The 20,668-nt window shown below is 37.1% G+C and overlaps 1 protein-coding gene across 1 annotated transcript; it reads right to left on the reverse strand.

The window, feature by feature from the left end:
* Nucleotides 1-390: 390 nt before the first annotated feature.
* Nucleotides 391-20,651, reverse strand: LOC116304855 (ras GTPase-activating protein 1). Its single transcript, XM_031714643.2, has 25 exons — nucleotides 20,490-20,651; nucleotides 19,037-19,393; nucleotides 17,346-17,463; nucleotides 16,818-16,849; nucleotides 16,559-16,611; nucleotides 15,435-15,504; nucleotides 15,039-15,116; nucleotides 14,426-14,501; nucleotides 13,181-13,337; nucleotides 12,728-12,807; nucleotides 12,193-12,266; nucleotides 11,701-11,785; nucleotides 10,405-10,637; nucleotides 9,541-9,617; nucleotides 8,729-8,847; nucleotides 8,303-8,347; nucleotides 7,983-8,139; nucleotides 7,507-7,649; nucleotides 6,351-6,466; nucleotides 5,862-5,948; nucleotides 4,948-5,015; nucleotides 4,082-4,170; nucleotides 3,622-3,699; nucleotides 2,932-3,054; nucleotides 391-1,910 (listed from the first exon to the last, which is right to left on the reverse strand). Exons 1-25 carry the CDS (start codon nucleotides 20,645-20,647, stop codon nucleotides 1,833-1,835), a joined length of 2,751 nt encoding a protein of 916 aa, XP_031570503.1. The 5' UTR covers nucleotides 20,648-20,651; the 3' UTR covers nucleotides 391-1,832.
* Nucleotides 20,652-20,668: the final 17 nt, after the last annotated feature.

A 20,668-nucleotide genomic window follows, 5' to 3' on the forward strand; every position in this document is an offset into this window, starting at 1 on the left:
TGAAACGTTTCTCGCAATGGTGTTGCACACAAATCATTTCTGCTAAAAGTTTTACTGCGAATGTTTCCTTCCTCCATAAAATGTGAGTTGAGTGTTGTATGTTGTAAATATAGAATGTAGTGGTAGTGCGTGTGGAGGGAACCTCATGGAAGAGCCCCGTATTGGGAAGTTGTGGTTGTAAAATAATATTATTATCATTATTCTTGTCGTCGTCCATATTCTACGAACTCACACATAATTGAACACCGAACAATAGCTGATTATTTTCGATTGGCGAAAAAAAAAAAATTCAGTTGCAGCTCGCAACTTCCGAGTTCGCAGAATATGGAGAAAACGGAGTAACGTGTAACAGGGCTTTTAAATAATACATTGAGCAATTTGGAAACGCGATTCACAAATGTTTGTTTTATTAAGAAAGATATTTTAAATTTACAGAATCTAGCATTAATATTACAATATCTACCGTTTTAAAATTTTGCCAGAAATGTTGTTAAACGTTTTTCAGTACTCTCAAAAGTCATGTGAATTTTTCTAATCCTCGACATAATCTTTCTAATATAAACTAATAACCTGTAATTACTTTGTTTGGGCTATCACCCGGTACCTTTACCGGTAGCTATTATTGACTACGCTATGTCATGTCGCGTGGTATGATTCATTAACTGTTATTTACATAATTATTTTTTTTCTCATAACATTATACTTACAGCTATTATTGTGGTGCGTCTAGAAAAGTGTGTACGGAATGCATTTTGAAAAGGTGTCTTATTTTGCCAACTGCAATGTTAAAGTAGTCTATACTTTATATTCAAAAACAATATAATATGAACAGACATGAGTACTTTTGAAATATCAATGTTTGTGTTCGTTCCTTTTTTTCAGTCCCCTCTCTAATACTCAGTAATAGTTCCTTTTCCCGTTTCATGACTAAAAAGACTCATTCGTAAAAACTCAGCCTCGCTTAACAGCAAATCATTTTCAAAAATCAACTGTAAAACTAAAAATATGTGCAAGTTGAACGATAAAATGTTTTGAAATCACAGAGACATTTAATGGTATATGTGAATAGCTAACATATAACACAGGCTAAGTTTGTGCAAATGAGTCTGTGGTCTTAAAAAACAGCGGTATACATCGAATACGAAACTGCTGTAATATCTTATTGATGTTAATTAGTGATTTAAATGAAAACTTACATTACAATAAAGTTTGACAAACAAATTTCTTTCTTTCTGATTCAATTCTCATTAAGTTTCGACAAAAATGACTATCAAAATAATCGCCGAAATTAAGACCTGATATTTCATTATTTTGGTTAATATTATGGCAAGATCTCGTATAATTAATTACAGTTAACTGACATTCGGCACCCATTGGCACCCTCATTGAGTATTTAGACTAATTCGAGGCTAACCCTGCGTAATTGATTCTGTAATCAAGGAAACACAGCGGTAATTTGGAACTATTTTGGTACTATTTAAAGCGGGAGGGATCACTACTGGTATTAGGTAAACAGGTTTGAGTGAAGACATTTAACCCGTGAAATAAGAAATACTAGTCAACGTGTAAACAGTCAAATAGACACAAAAAACAATGTGTTATCAGTCTAATATCTTTTTCAAGGGTTAAATGCCTTCACTCTAACTGTGAGCACAAAATTGCATTAGAAAAATAAATGGTCGATGCAAACTTCATTATTAATTATTAGAAATTATTAAAAATTGATTTTTTTAGTCTTCAAATATTCTTTTTTTTATATATTCATTTTTTGGGGTATTTTCCCCCAACAATTTTTAAGACCAGTTTTACCATTAGACACGTGATTTGTGACATCATCGAGAATCCCGAATGAACTGCTGTTCGCGTTGCTGCAATGCTTCAGTTACTGCAACAAGCTTTTTGAGACAAGGCTAAAAATAAACCAACCTATGTTTTAGTCCTTGATGATATTAGAACAACTTTTAGGCGCTGTAAATGATTTCTTGAGCAGCTTGTCTCGTGAAGAACATTATTGCACGTACGACATCAGTCGCACAAATGCTTGATTTGATTGAATATAATTTCAACATAAATATTTCTTTCACGAGACAAGTAAAAATTACGATAAATCGCTGTGTTTTACAGCGCCTAAAGTAAACACATTAAATTTAAACACCACCATTTTGTTGTTGTTGGGAGAGGGAGAGGGAGAGGGAGAGGGAGAGGGAGAGGGAGAGGGAGAGGGAGAGGGAGAGGGAGAGGGAGAGGGAGAGGGAGAGGGGGAGGGGGGTGGGGGTGGGTGCGGGGGGGGGGGGGGGGGGAGGAAACTGAATTAGTTACTGGGAAGCAATGCGACCCGGGTTCGAGTCCTGCCGGGTTCAGTGTCGTATGTGAGTAAAGTTGCTTATTCTCTCCTGTACTTCGAGGGTTTTCGTACGGGTTCCCCAGTTTTCCTCCCTCCGTAAACATTTCTAAATTCCACTTGGAATCCAGTGGAAGAAGAGTGACTCTGTGGATTCTTATGTTAAATCCCAAGTGCAAAGAATGCATGATTTGATGGTTTAATCCAACCTAAGTTTGCCGCAGAGGCTCTCTTACTTCGTCAGTGCTTCTTGGTCATTGGTTTCAATGTGGCAAGAGCGAACTCCGGCGATATTAGCCATTCCGAGGTTGAGGAAAAAAGTGGGCCAAGGTGGCATTGTAGTGCATTGTGGGATTGTTTGAGGGACGAAATAGACACCATCTTCAAAATATGTTCCCTAAAACAGTCCTACAACGCACTGCAATAACAACTCGACCCCATTTTTTTAAAGCTCAAGTTCCTTGAGCGCGTGCACTGGGAACGAGAGAACCTCTGGCACTGAGTAGAGGTTAGGAAGAGGGTAAGAATAACAAGGCCAAATCTATTATCAAAAATGGGTTTTTTATATTGTTTATCATTAAATGCCATACCTGGGTGGTGCTGAGTTGTTTGAGGTCAGATTTATACACAACACAGATATCTTGAAGCGATGCCAAGTCACGTGCTGGATCAGACGAGACTTGTTCATGTGTATCTGGGCAATCATTAACGGACTGGAGAGACAACGATAAATTACAAAGTATGAGAAAGACTAGCACTACTATGAGCGTGCGTGTAGGGGAAAGGGAGGGAGGGAGGGGTAGGGGCTGGCGCTACTTGCTCTAATTTTGTATGGTCAAAAACCCGAATTCGAAAAACTAAACACACTGTCCCCTCCTCTTCCCGCATTCTGCGCTACGCTTACGCACCATCGTTTAAAATGCCCAAGCATTATTTTAAAGGTCTGTCACGCTATCGTGATTTTCTTCAGACGCTGGAAATACGTGCACATTGCTTCGGAAACTTCAAACGAAGACTGAAAAGTGCACGGCGCACATTCTAATATCAACAGACTGAAGGCAAAATAGCATATAAACTCGGGTAACTGCGGATGAATAGTCTCGTCTGATATGAACAGTTCAGCGATCATGACTTTTCAAATCGACGGACCATTTTTTCCATGAGACTGAAAGGCGCACAGCAATCTATCTATTCTAAACTGTAAGCCCACAGCTGCACAGGGTGATAATAAAATTCTAATAATAGATAGAACGAGAAAGCCGTAGGTGCATAACACTTACCGAAATTTCATTAATAAAAGCTATAACTTTGTCCCTATTTTTCTGCATGAATGGATTGACTGGAGTCATGCAAGATTCCTGGTGAAAAGGAAATGAACGAAAAGTAGTTACTAACATCAAATTGTTGTCAGAATTAGTTTTGGATGTAACGATATCAGTGACGCTGACAGAATCAGCCAATCAAAAGCAACTCTTCTCATGGATAGTAGAAGCGGTTACCTTGAAAACTCTAAAACGTAAGTACATTTAAGCTATATAGAGCGTTTTCACGTCACGTGACACAGTGGCCATTATGGGGTACTAAAAAATACATTTTCTATCCTCCGGGAATTGATCTCTATTTTTATGCAAATACGTACTGTGCAGAAAGTCGCCGCCTTCTCACGTGAGTGAAAAAGCTCTATACGCACTGTACTGAACTGAGTTGTCTATTGGTGCTGTTTAGTGCAAAACTCATTACCTTGGCTCCAAAGTCCACGAGATTCGCTAATTTTTGTAAACATTTGGCCACCAGCGTGAGAGTTCGGGCTGCAGTGGCCGAGGGGATATCTGTGGACGTAATCAAAAGATTAAACGATTATTGATTTTATATGCACACTCAAATGCAAAGTCATTACGAGGTTCAGAACATAGAACATAGAAACTTTGACTGAAAGATATGCTGTGAAATGAAATAATTGTTCTCCGATGTATTCATTTGAGATACAGATTAAAAGCTGAAACGGCAAATATGATAGACATAGACATTTCAACACCTTTCATGTGGTCTCTGTTTTGAGCCCGAAAATGAGTGTATGCAGTTGCAATAGCAGATATTATGGATGCATGCAAATCAGATGTAAATTAGACAACAAGCATCGTATCGACCCGATAGCCTCACTTGGATGATTCTTAAAACAAAAGAATATCGCATTGCGGGCTCAACTGTAATAACAGCTATTGAGTGTATATTTGAAAGAAGAAAAAATGAAATATTATTTCCAAAAAAAAAAGGAAGAAAGAAAAGCTTATGGAAAAGAAATGAAGGGAGTAAAATAGAAGTAAATATAACAGATCCCTTGCACCGAGTCCCGAGAGGAATTGTTCCAAAACAATGGATCTTTTTTTTCATGAGAAAAAACAGCATATCGTTTTATCCCCCGTAACAATTCTTCTAGGAAAGCAAAGGGTCTGTAAAGAAAAAGATAAAACCAGAAAGAACGAGAGGTAAATTATGTGTCAATGAGCGACAACTGCCAGCAAATCATCAATAAATGTGTTTCTTTTTTCTTCGCAAACTGAGAACTCGGCTATCAAGTTAATTGCGGTGTTTTTCGCTGAACCTACCTGTCATAAGATTACATAGCTTGGGATTCATAATAGCTGGACAAAATAGTCGTAGAAAAAGAAAACCACTGCAAAGACAAAAATTGAGATTTTTTTGTGTGTAGATAAATATGGACCTATAATACTCGTTCTTTAAAAGATTGTTCTTCGACAAGATTCCAGTTTTGTTAAAGGATAGCACCACCATCAACATCGCCTTCCCAAGCCATGCGTAATAATGGTAATAGGATAGAGTGGAGTTCAATAGTCCCCTTCAAAGTGCCTTTTTTAACACCTTGGACAATTATTCACATGTCTCTCTCATTGCAAGCTCACCGTTCGTCTTGCTTCGATGCAAAGGCCCGGCTACCTTTCAAGATGGCGCAGGGAACTGTGAAGGGGACTATTCGGTCTGTAATCATACGAGTGACTAACAACATTGAACGACCTCGTAGTTCATTAAGATTACGATAACAGACAGAAATAGACGACACATTCCATTTCAGAAAAAAATATCGAAAAACGGCGACCAATTTGAATAACTGTTGTTCTGTACTGACCAGCGACTGACTAGCCATTTATCATTTTACAATCATTTTAGTACCACTATACCGGAATGTTACGCGAATTTTCTCATTTTTCCTTTTTGATCAACAGTAACGAAAACGTGCCTCAATTAAGAGACAAAAAAAAAAAATCCAAAGGATTTTGGAAGTAGTAATTTGTGATGCCACATTGATAAGGGGATTTTGGCTATGGATAGAGATAAGAGTGATCTTACTTGGCCTGTGAAACAAAGTTGTATAGATAGTGTATAACAGTCCAAGTAAAACAAATGGTCTACTACTTTGTATTACGTTGACTATTCTTTCGCAGGCGAAGTAAAATCACTCTAGGCATGTGTATGAGCTGGACACAAAGACGTATTTCCATACCTGACAACTCTTGTTTGAACTGTTTGATTATCAGTCCACTTGTCCCTCACATTTTGCTGCAGGCATCCAAAAAGATACTGTAGTGACCTACAATTCGACACAACGGCATGTTAAGTCAAAAAAAAAAAACAAAAAAAAAAAAAAAACCGTTGACGAAAGGATTTGTAGGCCTTTTTCGAATTCGTAATTTATACACAAGTCCATAACTAGACTAAACTTGTGTAAATTACCTCTGTAATCCTCGACTACAGATTCATTTACTCAGGTCCAGAGTAAATAAATCCGTAGTCGATAAACAATTTACAGAGTAAGTATGCAGTAATTTTCAGGTATGTTATGTTTTGCCCCCTAGTAAAGATGGCCGTCGTATCGTCGCGGATGTAGTCCATTTAGTTGATATCGTGTGACTCATCGTGAACGTGACATGTAACGCATTGTTTCTACAGACATACCAAACCTTACTATTTCGTATTAAAGTACGTTACTTACACAGGACAGTTGTCAGCTGAGTTGAATATGGCTTCGATTGCTTCAAAGAGAAATTCTAATAATTGCTTGAGATTTATCACTGTGTCGGCACCTTTTTCCATCTTTGCTGGGTTGAGCTGCAAAACACGACATTCGACAAATGACAAGTGCAATGAAAACACCATCTATTATTGATACTTTATTTTGCACCGCTCTTCAAAATATTGGATCTTATAGTACACTCAACAAAATTACTCGACTCTGATTGGTCGAGAGGAGTACAATTATAGCGTTAATTGTACTCCGTAGGAGTACCGAATTAAGTCGCTATGGCCACACGGCCAAAACAATGTCAAAACAATTATTTTCTATCATTTTGTATCTAAAAAACATATAAATAAAATTTAAAGCTGTAAGAACTAATCTTTTTTATGCATTTCACTTGCGCGATGGACTGAAAATCGGCCGCCAAACAGACAAAGATGAACGGCGTCGATGCGCATTTTTTACTGAAATTTTGTTGAGTGAACTATAAACAAAAAATCGCACGATCTTCTCGTACAATTTGGAATTAATAGACACTTGTAATGTTTTGAAAGTTCTTTAATTGCACTCACCTAAAGGCTCGTGCAATTACAAGAACTTTCAAAACATTACTCGTGTCTATTAATTTCCAAATTGTACTCGAGATCGTGCGATTTCCTATACAAATAAAACTTGGGATGAATGGATGGGAGAGAGGAATGAGGGAAGGAAGGAATGAGTCAGTGAAATGTATAGAGGGACCGATGGATGAATGAAGATGTGGACATAGTAAACAAGAAAAGTGGTTAAAGGTTATACAGTAATACTAATATTATTATTCATTAACATATGGCACGCGCTGCTTCCGGTAAAATCGTGCGCTCTGATTGGTTCCTTAGCAGGCAAAATCTTCCCGCATTACAAATTTTCTGCTCCCAAGGAGTCTTATTTTATGACCGTCTCATTTTTAGCAAAAATGTCATATAATACACGTTCTATTAACCTAGCTTACTCGGTCTTTACTGGAAAATATCAGACAACGGTCTTTTATGTACGGACCTCTTCAAGCGGCTCGGCCGTACTGTCAAGACGTTGATCTGATATTTTCTCCTAAAGACCTCGCGCTCGATTAATAAGAAGTTTATAATTTTACCTCACAAGACTGTTTGCATTCCATTATTTTAACAATAACATCTTTGATAGTTTGTTGTAAGTAAGGAATAGCCACCATCTTCATATACTGATCCATTAACGTCGTCGCCAAAGACGTACCACGGAAAAGAGTGCCTTGCTCGTCTGAAAAGCAAGTCGTGGAGAAACAACGAAAAATGAGTTATCTAAATGTGTGTCAGGGATGGACGCGTCTAGCGTTGTACATTTTGTTTAAATCTCTTCGATTTTAAAAATCATTTCGTAATATGTGGTGTAGATCCTTTTCAGCATTGGCACCCAATACAGTACTTAATTTTGGAGAGAGAGATAATAGGAATTTTAAATTCGTGTTACTATTTTCATAAACTTGAGAACTTTGTAGTTGATAAGTTTTAACTGACAGCAGCCAAAAACAAAATTTCAGCGTGCAGCTCGCCACTAGTTCGCATTTTTATGAAAAAAGCAGTAATGTATTACCTTGCTTTTCTATTTCTTTAGCGTTCATAGTCTTCAGTAGAAACAGCTCTTGTTTCTCGTGCCTAAATATCTTGAGTAAAGAAGATGCTAGCGAAACGCGGTCTTTGCAGACTTGTCCCAGAGCAGTTACAGCAAACAGATCTTTATCCAGAAGGATCTGCAACGACAAAGAGATTTCACGACAAATGCCAAGCTAAATTAAACGGGTTAGTTTCTTTAACTATTCCCGCTCTCTAATTGGCTGACCACTTTTAAATACTAATTGAGTGGTATTAGGGAGTAAACTATGGTAGGAGCGCGCGTCTTGTTCAAACATTTACCTCCTTTAAGTTGTCATATTCACCTACTGGCATAATAATTTCATGCTGGAACAAAAAGAGAAAAAAGAAAAAAAATTGGAACCGAAGGTAAAATGAAAAAAAGACAGTGAAAATTAACTAAAATGAAAAATGTAGAAAGAATCGTTCTTCCAAACAAACAAAAAAGCAAACAAGGCAACAAACAAACAAAACAAAAGAGGCTATAAAGAAAATAAGGGGAAAAAGAACGATTACAAACTGATGAGAAAAGGTATCAAGTCAAACAAACAAGAAGACAAATAAGGAAAGCAAACGCATAAACAAAGATAATGTGGGAAAAAGCAAAACGACAACGCAGTACTTTAAAAGGTAAAGCAAAGACACAGATACAAAAAAGACTAATAACGACAATACAGCGACATATCAACACACACGATCAAAACTAACCGTAAATTTTATTCTCATTCTAAGGTTTCCCACTTCAGCTTTGCCATGTGCAATCAATGGATACCAATCATCTTTTGTTTGTCCTTTAGGAAGCTTTTGAAGGGTTTGTGTGCATGATCCTGAGGAAAATAAAAGACCTTTTTATTTATTTTCATCGAATTATCTTAAAAACGTCGAGTTCCAATTCCTCCCTATAGTTGATCACTTCACTTATTTTACTAAGGACCCTCTCCTCCAAAGAAGTCGAACCTTCCTACTCTGCCCCCACCCCATTGACAAGAACGTACTTTTCTTTACCACCCCGTGTAAGTATGATTAGTTCAATAGTGCAGTTTTCGCATGACTGTGAAAAGCTCAGTGCCGTGCCGTGACCGCGATGTTTTCTAGAATTTTAATTGGCTGATTTTTTTCTCGCACAACGTGATTGGTATGAAAGTGCCGTGACTTTCGCGTGACCGTGTCCGCGCCGTGTTTATGCTGTGTTCTGGGTATTTGATTGGATGGAGAGTAAATTCTCGTGCAATGTGATTTGTTTGGCGTATCCCTTGCCGTGTCAAGAACGTGTTCGTGCCGTGAGCTTTTCACAGTCATACGAAAACTGCTCTATCAACCATTCCGAGGTTGAGGAAAAGACTGGGTCGAGTTCGCATTGCAGTGTATTTTGGGGTAGTTATAACGTTTAAAAAAAGACGCAATCTTGGAAATATCTTCCCTATTAATCCCCATAATGCACTGCAATACCAACTCGACCCAGTCTTTTCCCTCAACGGTTTGGAATGGCTAATAATGGTAGGAGGATCTGGTGTACTTACCTATTAGAATATCTCTCGAGTGCCAACTTCTGTTGTAAAGACTAATGGTGACAGAAGTTACGTCTGCTGGAAGATCACTAAAATGAAAATAGAATATACACCGATATTATGTCGCTTTCCTCCGTGACCTTTTGTTTCCGCAAACTACTATCACTGAATACGCATTAAGAGCGTATTCACTTAGAAAAAAATAGAATATATAGGGTATATACGGGAGCTTGAGATTTACCATTGGCATCACGTGGCCGATTTGAAATGTACTTCTGTGTCACATAAAAGACGCTACGAACGCGATAAAAAAAGCACAACTTCCTCGGTCTACTGAGAAGGCTAGTAACAGTCCCTTTATAAACGGTCTAATTTTTAACTCCTTGTAAGAATAGGAGCAGCGACTAGTCTCGTTTTAGTCAATAATTTAGTTTATAATTTTTTTAAGCTTACCGCCATTGCACTAAAACTTTAAAAAAAACGATCAATAATTAGCTTTAGTTTGTTTTGCCTATCCAGTGTTTGTTACTTTGTTTTTTATTCTTGACGCAACGTTGTACGGGACAATTCCAAAGCAACGTTGTCCACGTTCGCATTTTACTGATAAAGTATTTTCCACAACGAAAGTCGTAATAACACGTACTCTGCTTTTCCAAAATCATCGTGATTTACGTACATCAACCCACCCACAAGCTGTCAATAATGTTCAATTTTTGCTCACATTCCATCCTCTGCAAAAATCGATCATGAAACGAGTTACAGATTTTTCTAACCACAATACTAATTATTACTCTCAAAAAACAAGGCCAATATGTATTCATACTGAAAAAAATCTAACTAAAAGATAAGTGACTTAACATAACACTAGGTACTTACTTGAATTTAAAGTCTTCGTTCCAGATAGGTTTTTGGCCTTCGAACGTTCTTGTCCGGCAAGTTTTTACTTCGTTTAATGAAATGATCGAGTAGACATGAGAAACTTTATTGGGGGGTAATTTGTGAGCTTCAATAACGTTCAGCTCTAGGCTACGTAGTTGCTTCACGTCCAAATCTCCAACATCGGCTGTTTTAGCTTTGCCACAAAACTTCTTGATAGCATCCATCCATTCCTTGGGGTTTGAAGGAACGGTTAGCATGATAGAAAAAATGTTCAGTACTAATGAATAAATATGTAACGGCTCTTGTGACAACCTAAAGTTAGAGAACAATTATCAGTGCAGAGAAATCGAAGGAAGTTTCAGGTGTTTTCGTACAAACAGGTTGTTTTATAATAAGCAGTTCGTGCCAATGCCATTAGTCAGCTTTTGTATCTTTTAAAGGTAAAGTCCCAAGACAATGACGCTGATTAAATCATCAATACTCCCTACTCCATGAGTCTAAATATTAACTTTAGGTAAGGAGAATTTAGAACTTTATCAGTCAGTCTTCTAGTTTCATGCACGGGCTTTTTGGTACCATCCAGACGTAATGGCGAATTGCCTTTTGTTGAAAGCCAAAGACGCCATTCAGTCTACACGGGATTTATATTTGACGCCAAACAAGTCCGAACGCGTCTGAGGATTCTTTGTGACGTACTATCTGATCTGAGAAATATTTTTTAGCCAATTAAATCTAGGAAATTTACTGAGGTGTCCCTTTTCCTTTTGACAATAATTTACAAATTTCTCGCGCGCTGATTGGTTATTTTTATCATCAATAAGAGGACAGACAGATAAAGCTGATGTCAATGAGTGTGCACTCTTTCCGATGGTTGTTTCGATCGCTAAAAATGAGAAGTTTTATCGGTTTTGTTATGGTAAAAAACAAATAGACATCGGTTTTTAAAGTGTCTGTCCTTTTATTGACGATAAATTTCGTCATGACATTGTCAAAGTAGTATGCGGTCCACACTACTTTGACATTTTGATGACGCAATTTATCGTCAATAAGAGGACAGACAAATAAAAAACGGAAGTCTATTTGTTAACAAGAAATTCTTGATTTCCAGGCGACAAAATGGAAAACAACGTTACTAATAAGAGGATAATAACAGGAACACAATAACTAACGAGTTTATATATTTTCACTGGCCAGTTTTTCCTAGTCAGTTTTGCAGTGACGTCATTTCTACGTCACTATTTCAGATAAGCTGGTCTGTCATTTAACACAGGGAACCCAGTACTAGTGACTTACATTTGCTTGGTCTTGAGTATCAGCGCACAGATATGTCATCCGGGACTCGTTTAGGGCGCGAACAACTACTTGAAAACAATTAGGTCTGAAAAAAATGTATTGGTTTCAGAATACAGTAAAAAACCGCGTAAAAGAACCTAGATTTTTCCAAGTTAGCCATAGAAGGTTCATACAAATCCTATATGCACTTGAAAGCTACACTCTATGTAATTCACAGTTTACTGTGTGTAAAATCTTTGTAGAGCTTATTTCCTTTGATTTATACTTTTAGTTTGGACTCTATTCGATAAAATAAGAACCTGTTTTAAATTTTAGCCTAAAGGTGAAAAAAGAGGCGAAAAAAATAACACAGCAATAAAAGAAAACGATGGAATTTGGGTCTACTAACAGTGCGTATTAGTCTAATATTTATTTCACGGGTTTAGTGACTTTACTGTACTTTATCTCATATTTATCAAACTGATACTCTTTCCATTTTAACAAACAGCTTACCTGCCAAAAAAGTTCTCGTGTACGACATACACCGTAGATAATGTCAAGTCCAGCAAGCTTTTTGGTTTCGTTCGCTACAAGAATTCGGTGAGGTAAGGTTAACATAGATATTCTAAAACAAGAACATTTCTTCGATCTTTTGTGTGTGATATGAAAATGGAGAAGAATGAAACTTTAAAAGATCAGCGCGCAAAGGAATTCGTTAGATAGAAGTCGTCCGTCTCACCGTTCACACATTCTGATGGCTAAACGAACTCGGGGAGCCCCATTTGCTCATTTAACTTCTAGTACGATGTACTTTCCATATGCAAAATTTTAAAAATATCCAATGCTCTGCGCAGCAGTACTTTAGGAAGGGGGCGGGAAATGGGGAGAAGGGAAGGATGAATTTATATGGCGCCATTTCCAGGAGCTCAATGGCACTTTACAAGATCAGTGGGAGGGAGCTCTCTTCTCTTCCCTCCTCCCGAGTTCCCCGCCTCCCTCCGCAAAGAGCCGCTACGGAGGCTAATTCAGGAGTAAAGTATGAACATACCTTTTCGTTTTCATAGAAAGAAAGTTTCTGTTCTTGACCATCCAATACAAAATACATTCGTTTCCACTTGTTTCGATGACCTGAGAAAGAGAATATTGCTATTTTTTATTGTAGCAAACTCAAAGATTGAGTGACCAGCACGAGAGAAAGGAGCAACATGTAACGCTGCAATCTTTTATTTCGTATCACAAAACGTGGAATTAAAACCAAGGAAAAAATACTGGAATCCAGTATGTATATGTAATAGGACTCCAATTTGGCAGTCAGAGGAATATTTCAAGTCTAATTATTTCTTGATTGGGGGAGCATGAAATCCCATTACCTATTAATTATATAGCTGCCTAATTAATCCCATATCAACAAAATTAAGACCTGTCCAATTAAGAAAATAATTGGACAGTTACCTATATGGGATTAATGAGAAGCTGTATAATTATTAATTGAATAACTCACCTTTCATAACAAGGTAGCCTCGTTTAGAGGCCTGTTGACTGGTATACATAATAGCCGGCCCAACACTACCCGCCTGGGGCATGAATGTAAAACCATCAATACTGTCACTCCCTCGGTTGGGAGTCATTGGTCTGTGTGGTATATTCCATGCTTGAGGCTTCAAAGAAATATATAAAAAATTACAGGAAAATAAGCATGGCATACTTGAAATGATGTTTGTTGATTGTCGTGTTTATTTGTTTTCCCAGGGATAGGGATGCTAATGTGCCGCCTCTCACCAATGCGGCCTGAGTTCAAGTCCTGCCTGGTTCGGTGTAGTATGTGAGTAGAGTTGTTTGTTGGTTCTCTCCTGTGTAGTATGTGAGTAGAGTTGTTTGTTGGTTCTCTCCTGTGTAGTATGTGAGTAGAGTTGTTTGTTGTTTCTCTCCTGTGTAGTATGTAAGTAGAGTTGTTTGTTGGTTCTCTCCTGTGTAGTATGTGAGTAGAGTTGTTTGTTGGTTCTCTCCTGTGTAGTATGTGAGTAGAGTTGTTTGTTGGTTCTCTCCTGTGTAGTATGTGAGTAGAGTTGTTTGTTGGTTCTCTCCTGTGTCATATGTGAGTAGAGTTGTTTGTTAGTTCTCTCCTGTGTAGTATGTGAGTAGAGTTGTTTGTTGGTTCTCTCCTGTGCTTAGAGGGTTTTTCTCCGGGTTCTCCGGTTTTCCTCCCTCCTCAAAAATCAACTACTAAATTCTAATTCGATCTTTGGGCTTTCACCCAGTTTGGAGCCTAGCTCTGTTGTGATTGTCCCACGCTGTGATACAACGTGATACAATGGCGAAAGCTTTGTAGATAGGGATAGAAATATAAATTAATGACCAGATTCACTTGTGTATGATGTTCTCTCATTTCAGAACACATGTCATTCTCTAGAGAATCCTGTCAATAAGCAAGGCTAGTAACTAGCCAGAGGTAACCATGGCAAAATCACCATAGTAAGTTGCCTATAGAGGCTTTGCACCATCACATGATGGCAGCCATGACAGGAGTCAGAAACAATTGAATCTGATATAATCTGATTTACATGAGAAAGAATTCAGTTTCCCAAGGCAGAACAACTCTATTGTTGTGCCTCCTGTCATGGCTGCCATCACATGATGGTACAAAGCCTCTAAAGCTTTTTCAATAAAAGTTGACTTATGATGCTGCTGTATTGTACAAACAAAAACAAAGAATATGACCCTATCAAATTTCCATCATTGTACTTACCCGTGAAACTGGCTCCTTTAGTGATAGACCCTCTACAATGTGTTCATGTTTGTATCTCTTAACTACATCATCAATACTGGAACCAAAATTAACTGAAATCTTAGCATTCAAGACAGCTGAGGGAGGGGAGGGAGGGGAGTGAAGGGTGTTAAGCTAAGGGTATTATTTCAAGTTCAAAAGTCTGAATTCTGGGTTCGATCCACAGGCTCATTGTTGAGTGAGAGGAACTTTGCTTGATAATTGCATAGTTTAAAAAATTATCCATGCCCCCTTCACAGAGGAATTTTTTTAAGACACCCCCCTACCCCAAGGAAATTCCAATTTTCTTCCATACAAACTATGTAATTTGTGTTCTTTCTCTGACCCCCTACTCTTCGGAAATTCCAAATTCCTCTATGGGGTGGGTATGGATGATTTCTGGAACTACACATTCTCTCCTGTGCTTTTCTCAGGTTCTAATTTGAACTATCAGCTGCCTTATCAAGTGGGTCGTAAAATCTGTTATAGGTGTTCTGCATACCACCATGGACTGAAAAATGCCATTACATTTTAAAACGTTATAAATTAATGGACCTACATCTCACAAAAACCGCAAAAGTACTTATACACCTACCTGTCAAAAAGTCTTCCTCCCATAAGATACTGTGAACCCTGACGTCTGATAAGAAACCTTGTGACTCCTTGTTGATACCTGGAAAAAAATAAAATAGACATGTATACTCAGGTACACAACTGTGCCACACAGAAAGACCATTCCAGGGATTTTCTTAAAATTTCAAGTACCTGGATGATTTACTTATTTAGACGGAAAAAAAACTTTATTAACAGGTACAATAATCTACTTTACACATCTCGCAAGAATGGCAAAAACAGGTAGCTCAGATGTGTAAAGTAGATTCTGGAGTTCATTTGTTGTTGCAGGCTTCTGATTATTTCTGATTATTTCCTGTCATTCATTCATTCATTCATTATGGGAGGTTTGAATTAAAGAAATTATTTAATAAAATACCTTAAACTCAAGGAGTAATCTCCTGGTGATTTGTCACTTGGTCTTATAAGAAAACTACCAACAGCACCATCTGAACAAACAACACATGTACATCATCAGTTTAAAATCAAGGGTAAAAGTACAAGAACAATCTTACAGTGAGGACACTCTAACCATGAGCACTTTGTGCTTTTTTACTACTTTTTTAAACATGCATCCCTTGAGTGAATCATTTAGAAATAAGTTGTGTTTTTACCACATAGTATATTTGAGTTCAATCCTACTTTTTTAGAAGGTAAATAGTTCAGAAAATAAAAATCTGAATAAAGTCAAGTGTTCATGGTTCCAGTGTCTTCACTGTAAAAACCACTGGCTTATATAGGTGTGGTTGCACAGTGAATTGCAAAATAATAAATTGCTGGAACTGAAGGTGAATGGTAGGGCATTGGTAGGTTGTCTGCAGGTGAAGGTTAGGGTGTCTGTGGGTAAATGGTAGAGTGTTGGCAGGTTGAATGCAGATGAAGGGTGCCTGTAGGTGAAGGGAAGGGTGTTGGTAGGTGGTCTGTGGTCTGTGGTCTGTGGGTGAAGGGAAAGTGTTCGCAGGTGAAGGGTAGGTTTTCTGTACGTGAAGATAAGGGTGTTGGTAGGTGGTAGGTGGTATGTGGGTGAAGGGTAGGTTGTTTGCAGGTGAAGAGTAGGCTGTCTGTAGGTTAAGGGAAGGGTGCTGGTAGGTGGTCTGTGGGTGAAGGGTAGGTTATCCGCAGGTGAAGGGTAGGGTGTCTGAAGGTCAAGAGTAGGGTGGTGGCAGGTTGTCTGCAGATAAAGGGTAGGGTGTCTGTAGGCAAAGGGAAGGGTGTTGGTAGGTTGGGTTTAGGCGAAGGGTAGGTTGTTGGAAGTTTGTCTGCAGATGAAGGGTAGGTTATCTGCAGAAGAAGGGTAGGCTGTTGGTAGAATATACACCAGGTTCATGTACATTAACAGAGAGCTTATTTTTGTGATGGTTGTCAGTAAGACTTACGCACTCAGGTGTTATTTGTTTGACAGCTGTTTGCTTTGATTATCTAGTATATAAATGGTGTGTTAATATCGCTATTTTAAACCCTCAACAAAACTTCCTGCATTCTGATTGGAAACTAAAATCTTACCTCTCATAAGCAATTCTTGTGCCCCATCCTTTGTTATATCACCAAAATACCACCTGTGATCATTCAAATATTATCTTATAAATTATCTTATAATATTGAAAAACTCCATGTTAAAATTAAAGTTGAAATTGAGTATGATAGACTGTATCCAATTAACAGACTTCTAGCTAGCTCCTGGGTGATCAATTTTTTCTGTATTTTTACAGCCATTAACTATCCGTAATTGATAACTTAAAATAAATATTGGCTACAAACTTACGGTTTTCCAGCATGTGGATCAAGATCTGGTTCCTGAAAAAAAGACAGACTTAATTTTAGCAAGTTTATGAAGGAGACTGTTTTTTTGTTTCATAAAAGGATCCTTCAACAAACTACAAGTTCATCAGGTTTAATATGTCTCTTAGGTTTGGTAAATACTCTTTAAGATACATGGGACCTAACATTTGGGCTATTATGTACACAAAGAACTTACAACCTATATCTAGTTTTTTTATTTTTTGTTTGTTTTTTGTTGTTTTTTTTTTTGTATAATTTTTTTTTTTTGTATTTTTTGGCTTCAAAAAGTTACGGATAGTAAATGCAATAGTTTTTTAATGCAGTTCATAAAGCATCTTAATGGTTTTCCAGTAGAGGAAATTTCTTTGAAGTGGGTCCTTCTGATAACGAAAGCCAAAACTCAGAGTCCAGAAGAATACAGAGGTCTACGTCTTAGGTGGTGTAATTTTGAAAATGGGTGTAATCAGTCTGCAGGTAGATCAGGTTTCTATTGTTCACTTTGCCTACTTACAGCATCTTGAAGGAGAGCAGCTGGTGCCAAACCTCTCTCTTTGTTCTTCTGAGCAGCAACCCAAAGCCAGTCATTATCAATAACATTATCGACTATAAACACATCTCCTTTACAAAAGCTGCAAAAGAAAATCTCTTATAAATAATATAAAATACCCCTGGGCGCAGCCATTACTGCAGTCATTTTGAAAATGCCATTTTTCTATAGTTTATTAGTAGGCAAGCTTAGTACTGATATGCCTGATGAAGGCCGATGAAAAGTAATACAAGGCTTTTAATAGCATAGGCTACCACATCATCCCTTTGTTTACTAGTGCACACTTGAGATACTGACGATCTGGTTGGAGCTCAAAAGAGGTTATCAAATAGAAAATCCCCGAGAAAGTGACATGTGGTCTGAAATAAGGAAACAATTTTGTACTCCCAGATGTAAAGTACTACTGAAAAGAAATTATATATATTTATCTATATATTTGTCAAACTCATTTAATACTTCATGAGAAGAACACAACAGAAATCACGACCGTGAAGAGTGTTGTAAATCTGATACAAAATTGTGTTCATTTGCATAAACTTTAAGGTAGCTCCATATAGTTAAAAGGCTTTTGAGGTACATGTTACATATTGCTGTATTAAAAAAAACAAAGTATGTTTTGACCCTTTTTTGCGCATTGTACTAATATTAGTAAATCAAGGTTTCAGTTTTTACAAAAAAATATAACATGACGGGTCGCCATAGCAACGTAACGTTAGTCTTAATTGAGGCTTTTTTGTAATAAAAAAAATTAAAGCTCGAGTTTTTCGCGGTGAATTTTTTTCTAAATTTGTTAAGTGAAATCATACTACTTATTTCATCATTTGACACCACGACTTAAGTATCCCAACGACAGAACCTTAGATTTAACGCAATTTCTGTCTTTTCACAATTAAAAACATTCTGTCGTTAGAACTCGCTAAATATTTTGCAAGCTAATTGCTTTTGATATGGAAAAACCACTGTAAAAATTTGAAGACATTTTACCGCCAAATTTCCGAGATTTTTAATTTCAAAAATTGCACACAAAAATTAGTCAATTACGTCATCAAAATAAAATTTCTACAAGATCCGTATTTGCGCACGTGCGAAACTGAGCGAGCGAGGTAAACATTTGTGCCAGCCAATACAAACCCCCGACCATCCATGATATTGCTGAATTTCTCGCGGAATTACCACTCGCAGGCTCATCGATAATGCACGAAATATTAAAATTGAACTTGTTTTGAGCTTCACTTGAGTCGTTAAAAGGCACTGATGTAATTGTTTGGACATTTTTTTGGATTATTTGCAGTGTTCTTTTATTCCAGCATGTTTTGAAAAGTAATTTTAACTGCTTGGCGCACCGCCATCTTTATTTTGTTTTTCGCGGCTTTAAAAGCTCGCGCCATCATAAAACTCATTCCCATTTCCCTCGCGGTAAAAATTAACTATATGGATTTACCTTAAGTTGGATTTTCTTGGCCAGATTCACTTTAATTTTGAAAATTTTAGTGAAACACAAAGGAACTAACCTAGACGTTTAACAAGCAATCTACAGTATTCGTGTCCATGTTGTATCCGATATGCAAACGCTCAGCTACGCCTCAAGTTTGTATATCTGATACAACACAGCCACTCATACTGTATATATTACATATATATAGATGTATACAAACCTTATTTCATCAGTGTCTGGTGTCTTGTTATATGTGTACTTTGCAACCACTCGCCTTTTCCCAGTAACCGGTTCAGGAGGAGGAACAGGATTGGCTAGTTGTTCATCTTTAAGTAAACAGGACCAGCGTGTGTAGTAACCAATCAGGTCTGATAATGAATCAAACTGACGCCCACCAATATAATATTCACTACATACAGCAGTAATTCTGAAGTGACATACTCCATTTTTACTGAGATAGGAGAGCGAGTAGGTATCAGGTTTACGATCACTCTGACGGACAAGATAAGCTCCTTCACGACCATCAGCATTGAGTCTTTCTTCACATTTCATTCGATCCAGTTTTCCATGGTACCATCTGGAAAATGAAATTTATTTGAAATTGGAGTTAATGATGTTGTTTATATTAGGGCATACATTAAATTGCAAAACACTAATGCTTTCTTGCAGGCAACAAATTAACTTTTTAACTTCAAACCAGGGCATAAATAATGGCCAATCAAATGCCACTCATTATCAAAGGTCAAATTAGTTTTACCTAAGTCATACCACATTTCTTGCTAAACGTTACTGGTCAAAAAGACTGGCAAGGCAAAAAATAGGGGGACAAAACAATAGGGGGAAAAGGAAAACAAATTCAGATACGAAAATAAAACCTCTTGCGGTGGTAAGAAAATTGCAACCTCCACGTCAAGGAAATAAAACCTATAGTTTCCTCAGTGCCAATATCAGATTCAGATTCATCAAGTTACTTAAAAGGAAATAAAATGACTGTTTGAAATAATGAAAGGTATGAAATAATGTCTTGCAAATAACTGATCCCTTGGATATATAATTTGATAAATAAATAAATATCTGTATCTATGTGTCTTAGAGATAATGAAATGTGAAACTATAGGAAGAAAACATTAAATATCATAAGAATGAAACTTTTGAAAATAAGTAGCAACCCTGTCAAAGTAATTTCATTTTATAAACTCTAGAATGCTAATTACATTACCGAAAAAAATAATTTGACAGTACAATGACAGTAGCTCAATCCTGTTCAGGACTGCTATATATATGTAGGAATATAAATTAAACTTCAAGCTAGTGAATAGTTAAATTAAAAAATAATAATAATCAAAAAATAGTATGAAATTCGTTGCGATATTCAGTGTTTGAAAATAAGAAGGGCTTATACGTCATACAGTATATGATTGATGTTCTTGAGAAAATACTCTTCAAGCTTTCTGTACATGCAAAAACATCGTACATTGAATTCGAATTACCTATCCCTTAGTTTAAATCAGGGTTGACTCTTAAAGGAATAAAACAAAGCCAAAATAGCATCAAAATTAATTGAAGATTACTATATTTGTAGTTCTAAAGGTAGAATGATACGATACGATTATATATTTTCAAGAATCATCACGTATTTGATGTCCAAAATGAATCATAAATCATTTGCTTACTGATCTTCTGGCGGTGCACTTGATGCAAGTTCTATATTCTGTTCGTCATCCTCAAGGATATCTAAGCCTATCTCGTCTTCAAAGTGGCCATCAGCTTCGTTCTCGCCTCCCAAAACACCATCCGAACCTAAGCTTCCATTTCGATCTCTATCCGCCATCTTGGTTTCCTTATACTGTAC

This window comes from Actinia tenebrosa, unplaced genomic scaffold (assembly GCF_029948245.1).
Source record: "Actinia tenebrosa isolate PJP-AT-01 unplaced genomic scaffold, QUT_ActTen_1.0 PGA_scaffold5__44_contigs__length_20552954, whole genome shotgun sequence".
Lineage (NCBI taxonomy): Eukaryota > Metazoa > Cnidaria > Anthozoa > Actiniaria > Actiniidae > Actinia > Actinia tenebrosa.